Source organism: Triticum aestivum, chromosome 4A (genome assembly GCF_018294505.1).
Source record: "Triticum aestivum cultivar Chinese Spring chromosome 4A, IWGSC CS RefSeq v2.1, whole genome shotgun sequence".
In the NCBI taxonomy this organism is placed as follows: Eukaryota; Viridiplantae; Streptophyta; class Magnoliopsida; order Poales; family Poaceae; genus Triticum; species Triticum aestivum.
The window spans coordinates 11,588,925-11,599,897 of NC_057803.1; the positions used below are offsets into that span (position 1 = coordinate 11,588,925).

General features: G+C 51.1%; 1 protein-coding gene across 1 annotated transcript; it reads left to right on the forward strand.

The window, feature by feature from the left end:
• The first annotated feature begins 2,818 nt into the window (after window positions 1-2,818).
• Window positions 2,819-5,073, forward strand: LOC123084771 (uncharacterized). Its single transcript, XM_044506278.1, has 3 exons — window positions 2,819-3,091; window positions 3,259-3,537; window positions 4,790-5,073. The coding sequence occupies exons 1-3, from the start codon at window positions 3,068-3,070 to the stop codon at window positions 4,835-4,837; spliced, it is 351 nt and encodes a 116-aa protein (XP_044362213.1). The 5' UTR covers window positions 2,819-3,067; the 3' UTR covers window positions 4,838-5,073.
• Window positions 5,074-10,973: the final 5,900 nt, after the last annotated feature.

Below are 10,973 nucleotides of genomic sequence, written 5' to 3' on the forward strand. Positions count from 1 at the left end.
TGTGTCAAACTGAGGAAATTTTGAATGACACGCGGTCCCTTGGGATTGAACTCCCACAAGCGAAGGGGCCGGCGTTTGCAAGGCTGGACTTGGCGAACCAGCATAACTTGTGCTACCGCAACCAAACTGAAATCTCCATTGAAGAGATCTCGAATGCGGCTTTGCAGTATAGGCACGTCCTTGGCTGGACCCCAACTCAGACCCCTGCTGATCCATGACATCAGTTGTGGTGGAGGGCCCGAGCGGAAAACAGGGGCGGCCGCCCACTTGGCGCTTCTAGGAGCCGTGATATAGAACCACTCCTGTTGCCACAGTTCAGACACCTCCGGGATGGAACCTTTGGGCCACGGAGCTCCCGTCATCTTGCGTATTGAGGCACCTCCACACACTGCATGTTGCCCCTCGATCATCTTCGGCTTCACTTCAAAGGTCTTGAGCCATAGGCCAAAGTGAGGGGTAACCCGGAGGAAGGCCTCGCACACGACGATAAATGTCGTGATATGAAGAAAGGAGTCCGGAGCTAGATCATGGAAGTCTAGCCCGTAATAAAACATCAAACCCCTGACGAAAGGATCCAGAGCAAGGCCTAGACCTCGGAGGAAGTGGGAGACGAACACGACGTTCTCGTTGGGTTCGGGGGTAGGGACGGCCTGCCCTCGGGGAGGCAGCCGATGCGGAATTTCGGCGGTCAGATATCTGGCCTCCCTTAGCTTTTTGATGTCTTCTTCCGTGACGGAGGAAGGCACCCATCGGCCTTGAAGGCTAGATCCGGACATGACTGGAGGTTCGGAGCACCTGACCTGAACTTCGGGCGTTTGAGCTTGAGGTGGGGGAAGGATTCGATTGAGCACTGGAAGGAAAAATAAGAGCCTTGTCCCCTTTATAAAGAGGGTGAATATCAAGCGTCCTCTCCGTGTTCGCTTGGACTTGCCTATAATCTATGAGTCCTAGAAGCGGTTGGGTTACCCACGCCCGTATTGATGAGAATCCCGGAATAAGGGGACACGATCTCTGCTTTAACAAGACGTGCCAAGGAAACCGCCTCGCATAACGCGCTGAGATGGGACAGTAAAACGGTTCGAATAAAAGCTTGGCCGTGGTGTGATGTCACACTACGGAGTGCGTCAGCAGATTAGATTTGTGTAAATACTATTCTCTCTATGGCAATATGTGGAAAATTATTTTGCAGAGCCGGACACTACCTTTGTGTTCAAAATCTTCTATGAAGTACTTAGAGGAGGAACCCGCCTTGCAATGCCGAAGACAATTTGCGCGCCGGACTCGTCGTCATTGAAGTCTGGTTCACGGGCTACTGAGCGAGTCCTGGATTAGGGGGTGTTCGGATAGCCGGACTATACCTTCAGCCGGACTCCTGGACTATGAAGATACAAGATTGAAGACTTCGTCCCGTGTCCGGAAGGGACTTTCCTTGGCGTGGAAGGCAAGCTTGGCGATACGGATATACAGATCTCCTACCATTGTAACCGACTCTATGTAACCCTAATCCTATCCGGTGTCTATATAAACCGGAGGGTTTTAGTCCGTAGGACAACATACACATCAACAATCATACCATATGCTAGCTTTTAGGGTTTAGTCTCTCTGATCTCGTGGTAGATCTACTCTTGTACTACCCATATCATCAATATTAATCAAGCAGGACGTAGGGTTTTACTTCCATCGAAAGGGCCCGAAGCTGGGTAAAACTTCGTGTCCCTTGCCTTCTGTTACCATCCGGCCTAGACGCACAGTTCGGGACCCCCTACCCGAGATCCGCTGGTTTTTGACACCGACAGTACCCTTGAAAACAACCGAGTAGCCAAGCAGGAAGAAATTCCCGGGCTAGCGCCTGCGCGAGCCAAACAACCCGACAGGGCGCGAACGACGCTGACAGGGTGGACCCAGCCTCACCCTGTGTGGGTGGGGCAACGCCGAACGTCATTATCCATCTTACTATTGATCAGTGCAAACACTTTACGGATCATTCATTCGCAAAACATGTTGTTCATAGATTGCTTTGCTTGGTGGCTGCAATTGGCCTTTGCGCGATGGACGCAACGAGTCATTTAGTTTCACACCAATTAACATCTGAGTCGCTCGGAGTATCTTGTGTTCCCAACCAACAAAGCTCCATTGCCTTGGCAACCGAATCCCTTGCCCGCGAAGTCTAGCACATAGTATAATCCACGCCCGAATCAACGGCAGGTGTCCGCAACTGTCAGCTGATTATACTCCCAAAACGTTTCTTATTCAGAACCGGACCTCCGAACCCTCCCATCCAGAGCTCGCCAGCGCACGAAACCCCAATCGACACCACACCACACATTCTCTCTCTGCAAGCTGCCGCCCGCCCAACGCAACGCGTTAGGCCAACGTCTCCGGTGAGCTGGACACACGGAGCCGCCGACCTTTCTCGCCGCCTTTTCGTTCGTGCTCCCTGGCCAGAAAGAAAGAAAGCCGTGTGAAGTCCAGCCAGCTAGTGGGCGGCGCCACTGGCCGGTGGGCCCGGGACACCCCACGCACATCAATACGTCGACGTGCCGCCAGCTGTGTCCTCGCTCAGACGGCAGACGCGTCACGCGTGCCGCACAACGGGCAGTAGCACCACATCCACAGCGTCACGGGCGGCCGCGGCCATAGACTAATCGCGGCCCAAATTGCCAAGTTATTCTAGACAGGGGAGTGATTAGCGGCGGAGGGGTTGGTTAAGCCCTGGGGTTTGGCCGTGGTGGGCGTCAGCCGAGCTGATTACCAGCTGGGGGTGTGTGTGAATTGCAAAAAGTTTGGTTCTTTTTTGCGTTGGCCGTCAACCTATATAAGTACAGCCCCGTCGATCTCCTTGCTCCGCCCAGTCACCGTCCACATACATTTCCTTGGAGTTTTGCAGAGACCACCCCTCCCTCCCTCCTCTCTCATCCGATCCAAGCTACGACTAGACAAGTCCCGCACTGTGCTGTGGTGCTCCATCTAGCCAGCTTTTCTTGCTCAGCTTAGCTTCCAAATCTGCTCCACAGCTCCGGCGGCACAAGAGGAAAATATCCGTGAGTCCGCGAGAGGGAGATCGTCCATGGAGAAGGACAGCCACAAGGAGGTGAGCCCAATTCCCATCCCCCCCTACGGATCCTTCCGGCTTTCGTGCGGAGAGATCGAATCCTCCTGCTTGCGAGAGTTCATCCATGGGTTTCCTTTCCCTTCCTCGCGATCTGGTTATGTGGTGGCTTGATAGAAGATTTGGATGCGTGCGTGCGTGTGGTGCAGGGGGAGGGGGCGACGGCGTGGATGACGGTGCCGGCGTTCGGGGACTGGGACATGAAGAACGGCGCCATGCCGGACTACTCCATGGACTTCTCCAAGATCCGGGAGATGCGCAAGCAGAACAAGAAGGAGCTCTCCCGCGCCAGCCTCGGCGGCGACGACGACCTCCTCGCCCACCACAAGCAGCACCACCACCAGCAGCAGCCCGCCGCCAAGGCTCCCCAGCAGCCCACCAAGCTCGGCGCTCCGGCCAAAGACCACGGCCGCGACCACTCGCCCACCGTAAGCAAGCTCGCTCGCTCTTCTTCCCTCCCTGTTGCTTACTATTCGGCCTGGTAGTTTGATAAGTCATCGATTAGCCGCCGCCCAACGGTCAAGGAGGAATCCCATGCCCACAACCTTTTCTCCGCTTCGTCAAAAGGAAAAAAAGGAAAGAGGAAACTTTTCTCCATTTCGATTCGGGTGTTCATAGCTGACCCGGAACTAGTAGTAGCATAAAGATTCGGACTTTCTGCTTTAACTACGTACTAGTATACTTTCAGTAAGCAACACCCGAATCGATGAACAGCAGTATAATATTCGTTGCTTGTTGAACAGCAGCAGCCATGGGGCTCTGCTGGGTCAAACTCGTACTCCAACGCACTGATAATTTGACCGGCTATTTAGTTAATATCTTAGTTATACACATGTTTTCATGTGCCAAGTACTTCAAAGAAGTGCTAGGAAAAGAGAGAACAAGCGAGTGAAACTGACTCTGTGTCACGGCGTACATGTTGGTAACCATTCTGTTACTCTGCATTTACCTGATGGCTCTTCTGAGCTGCAAGTGCAAAGCCTGTTATGATGAACCGGTGAAAACAAGTAGAGTACGTACTACAACACCGAAAAGTCGAACCGCCGCCTCTGTTTCAGGGGTAACATCATTCTAAGCAAGTTTAGATGATGATGATGGGCCCTATGCGATGTTTAGGGCGTCTACCCGCAGCTGCATCGACAATGAGTGGAGTCGGTTCAGCTGATATAGGTTGGTCGGCAGATATATCAACCCGTAGCACCGGCCACTCCAACCATTTGCATCTACTAGTGCTTTTGTCACAGCTCACAGCTGCTTGGCAAGGACAGATCATCTCATTTTCCTAATCATATGTATGATGAGAAGTGGCAAAAAATAGGATTGAAGAAGCCGAGAATTAGTAGTTATCAACGGCCCTGTACGTACAGCTTGCTACAAGCTGGTGCCAATCTTGGCCAAATATACATTAGCTTTCCCTTTCCTTATGACAAAGCACAAATTGGTTGACACCGAACCTTCATCCAACCATAGTTTGCCAAACAACATTTCAGAACTGCAATCCTGCGAGGCGTCGCTGCCGCGCAACCTGGTTATCTAGTTGGCAAAAAAAGAAGGGAAAATAAAGTTATGCTTGAACTTCAGCTGTGGCGTGCTATATTCTTGCCGTATCACCTGGCTGATGGCTACATGTAATGTATTGTATAATGTAATGACCTGGAAGGAATTTGTTTGTTGATGCAGGGAAGGAAGAGGTTCCTGAGCTATTTCCAGTGCTGCATCAAGGCCTGAAGACCGGCTGCTGCCACCGCCCTCCGTCGAGGTACCGCAGCATGAAGCGGCTTAGCAAATTTAGCCTAGGCTCCTTTGGTGTTTGGTCAAGCTTGCAATGAACGAAATGTGTAATATAATTCCACGCCCTGACGCTACCTGTTTAGAGAACCAGACGGTTTTATGTGGGGAACAGATTGCTTGTGAATGTCAAGGTTACTATCTTGCCTAGTAGTAATAATATTCACTGAGAGAAATGGCATCTGGTGTGATAATCTTGAACACCCTCACATCGAACTGGCAATACTTCGACATCGAGCCACCAGGAACCCTAACAGCTCCAACACGTCCATCTTGGAAGAAAGTAAAGAGTGATTCCCCTAGCTTCAAGCAAACGTCCAATTTCTCCTCTGCTTTCCCCAGGACCAGATGCTGAAACTGCGTCATCAAACAACTCAATCTCATGATCAAACCCACTGCTGAGAGCGGCGAATCTCACGTGACGGGGACCGACGACCTTTGCAAAGACTTATGAGTATATTACAAAGGCCTCGATGCTTTTCGTGAATATTATGTGGCCTATGTCCAAGCTGAACGGGCCACCACGAATCTGTGCTTTGTAGCATTTCATCAAAGGGCCGGGATATGGGGCTGGCGTTCGAACGAATCGTTCCTTTGGGAAGCGATCGTTCGCTTCGATCAGCTTGTAGCGCGACCCCCAATGCCCCAATTTACTTAGACATGACTTTAAATAGCTAAAACAAAAATACAAAATAACTAGCAATGATGTAGTACTATATAGTGAAAAATCCCATCAAGTTCGGCATGAATTTGATGGGGAAAATGGCTTAAAATTACAAAAAATTGCCATTCCAACTTAAAGTTTATTTTCATGATATAATGGAAAAGGAAGGATTTTTTTGTAAAAAGAGTATCATGATAACAAAATTGCCATGGTGCCTTACAAAAGGTCGATGAAGGGCCTTCTCCTTACCCTAGTAGTATCAGCTTATGTTCTTCTGTTATGTCGAGATTTTTTTTATGGTGGGTGTCTTTTGTAGGGTATATGGATTTATGATCTTTAAAGACAGCAGAGCCAATGATATTTTGTGATCAATTTGTACCTAAGAATGATATGTAGGGATCAATTGGTGATTTATGGTGTTTCATATCCATAAATACTCTATAGTGATGGGGAGAGATTTGGAGCCATTCATTTTTTTTGAACACGGTACAGACACAAACACTCATATATACGTGCATACACTCACCCCTATAAATGTACACACGCACACCCTACCCTTATGAGCACCTCCGAGAGGCTGAGCCGGCATATCATCCTAAGATTTTACGAAGGCGCCTCATAGTCAATGGAAATGTCTCCTCCCACTGAACGTGTATCGCCGGAAATCCTGAAATAAATTCAGGATAAATGCAAGCACCAGGACTTGGACCCTGATGGATTCGGGATACCACTGTCCATCTAACCATACAACCACAGGTTGGTTCGCATTCGGAGCCATTCACTGATACATTTTTACTAGTGACGAGCTAGACCATGACACCTAGCACTGGTGTAGTGATGGACGACTTGCCCATCCCTGAGACACGGAGATTTGTAGCGTGTACCCTTGGTGGTCAAGTTTGGGCTTGGTTTGCTAAGGCTCAAGGAGAATATGGCCAGAGATCACTTGTTCTTGAGAAGGTTTGTGCCCCCAAGCCTCTCCAACTATATTTATTTTAGGAAAGACCATCATCCCTAGCTTTATTAACTTAGGTCAAAAGTAAATCATCCACCAGTCTGTTGACGACACAACCTAGAGCTTCGTCAACCCAATTCTTGGAAATTTTATTGCAAAAAATAAATTTCGCTAGCTCATGAGATGTGCAATTTGCCGCATGAAAACAATGTTTAAATTTCACCATCCCAATTGTTGTACTCGTTGTCGGTGTCAAAACTGGCGGATCTCGGGTAGGGGTTCCGAACTGTGCGTTTAAGGTCGATGGTAACAGGTGACAGGGGACAAGATGTTTACCCAGATTCGGGCCCTCTCTATGGAGGTAATACCCTACTTCCTGCTTGATTGATCTTGATGAATATGAGTATTACAAGAGTTGATCTACCACGAGATCGAGATGGCTAAACCCTAACAACCTAGCCTGTATGACTATGGTAATGATTGTCCTCCCTCCGGACTAAGTCCTCCGGTTTATATAGACACCGGGAGGATCTAGGGTTACATAAGGTCGGTTACAAAGAAAGGAATCTACTTATTTGATCGCCAAGCTTGCCTTCCACGCCAAGGAGAGTCCCATCCGGACACGGGTGCAGTCTTCGGTCTTCGTATCTTCACAGCACATCAGTCCGGCCCATGGCTAACAGGCCGGACGCCCGAGGACCCCTTAGTCCAGGACTCCCTCAGTAGCCCCTGAACCTGGCTTCAATGACAAGGTATCCGACGCGTAGATCTGTCTTCGGCATTGCAAGGCGGGTTCCTCCTCCCGAACTCTAAAACGGTCTTCGGACGTAGTGGTCGTGTCCGAACCTGTAACACACACACCACACACAACCGCAGAGAATATAATAATCCACGAGTCCAATCCGCTGACAATTTTTTGCAACATGACATCACGTCTGTCTGGTCACAATTTTGAACCGTTTTTCATCTGCCGCCCCACGATTCGAGACGTGGTTGCCATTGGCATGTCTTGTCAAAGCAGAGATCATATCCCCTTATTGCGGGATTCTCATCAATACGGGCATGGGTAACCCAATCGTGTCGTTCACACAACCCTTGGGAATAGGCGAGTTTCAAGGCGAGTGGGGAGGCGTTCAATAGTCACTGCCTTTATAAGGGGATAAGGATTCCCTTTCTTCTCCCATGTCTTCTTCCTCTGCCCTTCCATCCTTGAGCCCCAGCGTCCAAGTTCTCTTATTTCCCAACTCGAGCAAGCACTTCAACCATGTCCGGATCCGGAGGTCAAGGCAAGTGGATGGCCTCCTCCGTCAAGGAGAAGGACATCACTGAGCTTCGGGCGGCCAGGTATCTGGCGAAGGAAAGCGCCCACCGTCTTCCGGCCAAGGGGCAAGTCATCCCTACACCGAAGCCCAATGAGAGGGTGGTTTTCCTCCCTCGTTTCGTCCGCGGGTTAGGATTTCCACTCCACCCTTTCGTCCGTGGGCTGATGCTCTATTATAGGCTAGACTTCCATGATCTAGCCCCAAACTCCTTCCTCAACATCTCGGCATTCATTATCGTGTGCGAGGCTTTCCTTCGCATCCAACCCCACTTTGGCCTGTGGCTCAAGGTCTTCAACGTGAAGCCGAAGGTGATGGATGGCGAGCATGCGGAGTGCGGAGGCGCCATGGTGAGCAAGATGCCCAATGCCATCTGGCCAAAAGGTACTTTCGTGGAGACTATCAAGGAGTGGCAGAAACTGTGGTTCTATATCACAGAGCCTCGTGGCGTCACGTGGGCCGTGGCTGCCGAATTCAACTCCGGAGCTACGATGCGGCTCACTTCCTGGATTGAGAAGGGCCCAAATTGGTCTTCCTCAGATGAGCTGATAGCGCTGCAAACGCGCGTTCAAAGCATGGTGGATAAAGATATCAAGCTCGTCGACGTAATCCAGGTGATGCTAGTTCGCCGGATTCTCCTGTGCCAAAGCCGAAGCCGCCCTTTATTGGAATTCAATCCGAGGAAGCACCAAGCTCTGGAAAGGCTCTTTGGAACCACTCACGAAGACGCCTGGAAGTTGCTCTTCAAAGGCAATGAGATGCCGCCGGCCATAGATTCAGACCGTGGGCACGACATTACCCACCCTGCCAACGAGGTAAGCCTTTAACACACCCTCTACTTGTTTACTTCAAGGAGGATACCTAAACTTTTATTGTTTCAGGTATGGACAGAGAGAGCGGAGCAGATTTGGTGTCCGGCTCCGCTGCCCGAGGAACCAGTCATCCCGGGCCTGGCGAAGATGCTGGTACCGGTGCCCTATACGGCACCGGAGAAGAAGGCCAAGGGGGTCCGGAGTGGCCCGCACCGCAAGAGCAGTTCGGACGTGACGTCTGAAGACAAGACCCGCTCCTCTGCCGCCGAAGACGACGAGTAGGAGGAGGAGGAAGAGAGCAAATCTCCCCCTGATGGAGGGAGGAAGAAGAGGTGGCCTCCACAAATCTGGAGGCGGAGGCGCCCAAGAAGGGGAAAGGCCCTCTCGCGGACAACTCCGCATGGGACGTCGACAGTAGTCCGGAGCGGCGCCCCCGGAACAAGCCCCTGGCCGCATCGTGAGTACTAGGAACCCACACACATCCATTTATCCAGCCTCTCCACCTTATGGTATTTTATATGACTAATCATGTTATTGCAGTCCGGCCCACGACAACTCCCAGCGATCCTCATCAAGAGGCTCGTTTGTTTCGAAAGCAACGGCTAGCGATTCACCGCCGACCGCTTACTCTCCCAAGGCCAAGGGAGATGGCGAGGTGCTATCCCAAAGGACCTTCCCGGGCCAGGGAGAGGTTCAGGAGGCCGTCATGGCGGCGCCGGAGGGCGACACCTCGGCCGCCGGACACATGGGGGAACAGACCACCATGGAGAATGATGATGGGGGCCATGCTCAGTTCGGCCCTCATCCGAACATGGATCCGGAGACCCATGCGGCTCCGAAATCTGACAGGTAGTCTCCTTCCAGAGAGGGGGCGTGCCTGTCCCACCGGTGACCTCTGTCCATCCAGAGGCGCCAGATAATCTACTAGAAGTGCTACGAGGCGCTTCCATTGTGGAAGAACACCGTATTTTTATGGGTACGGTGATTAAGAAGGTTCAGTCCGTTAAGAGTGGACTGACCGAAGCCTGCAGCGGCCTGCTGACAGGTTTTGAGGTAAGCGACGCCAAAGGGAAAATCCTTATATATAGACAGTAGCCCCTGAGACACTGTCCGGTGTTCAGAAAGAAAAGCCGGATAGAGGATCAATTAAATTTCGCAGGGAACTAACTAAATGCGTCTTATGTGAATAAGCAAGCGTCGTTGCTGGCCGCGACCTCACACACTACCGAAGTCTCCGGACTACAGCAAAGACTGGAGTGGGCCGAAGAGGAGCTCGGGCAAGCGAGGAAGCAGCTAGAAGACTAGCAAGGTATGTAGTGACTCGCTATATATTCGGAAAGAATAAATGATGTATACTGATCGTAATGTTAGGATATGTGTAGGAGCGACGACCGAGGTCAAGGCCCTTAAAAAGGCCCTGGACAAAGCCGAAGGGAAAGCTGTCAACGAGCAGGCCGCTCGTAAGAAGCTTAAGGCTAGGCTGAACGAGGTCCAGCAAGAGCTCCTGGACGCGGTGAATAAGTGTGAGGCCTTGGAAGGCGATGTTTCGGCTTGAGAGGCCGAACTCGCCAAGGCTCGCCAAAGCATGGAAACGGCCCGGGTCGAAGCCCAGGGTGCCCTCCAGGAGATCCGAGAGGCCAAGAAGATCGTGGCGGGTAAGGCATTTAGTATGCAAAGCAAGTATGTGAAGAAGAAGTATTTCCTACTAACCCAAATTCGGAGTTCTCCAGGGGCATTTGCAGATGTACCGCGCAGTGTGTCTGACGCTGCGGAGTTCTTTCGAGCCGAAGAAGGGAGCTCAGCAGAGAATCTGTTCTGGTCGCAATACCTTATGCCAGAACATCCAATGCCCTTCACCGATAAGCTAAAACAGCTGGTCAAGCTGCATAGGATGGCCGAACTGGCCATGAAGGATTTGATAATCCGGCTGTGGCCTGCCGAAGTTATACCCAGCAGCTACTTCGGACTCGTGAAGCAGCTGGTTGGTGCCTACCCTCGGCTGGACATCATCAAGAGGTCGGCCTGCATCGAGGGCGCGCGCATGGCCTTCGCCCGCCTCAAGGTGTGGTGGGCGAAGATGGATGCCGTCAAGCGTGTGACCGAGGGGCCACCTGAAGGCAAGGAGCACCGCATGCCGGAGCGGTATTTTGAAGACGCCCTGGAGGGGTCCCGCATTGTGGCGACGCAATGTGCGCAAGACATTATATTCGAATGAATATATTCATGTTGTCTCTGCCTTGTATGATGAAACAAATTTTGTTATGTAATATAATGTTTTTTTAAAAAAAATTCACCTCCTATGCGGCCGTGTTGTATGAAATCTGAG

What these genes read in the sequence shown, in the direction of transcription:
- LOC123084771 (XM_044506278.1), top strand. Translation starts at nt 3,068, where the DNA reads ATGGAGAAGGACAGCCACAAGGAG. An exon ending in AGAAGGACAGCCACAAGGAG is followed by an intron (nt 3,092 to 3,258) that starts GTGAGCCCAATT and finishes CGTGTGGTGCAG; the next exon opens with GGGGAGGGGGCGACGGCGTG. An exon ending in GCCGCGACCACTCGCCCACC is followed by an intron (nt 3,538 to 4,789) that starts GTAAGCAAGCTC and finishes TTGTTGATGCAG; the next exon opens with GGAAGGAAGAGGTTCCTGAG.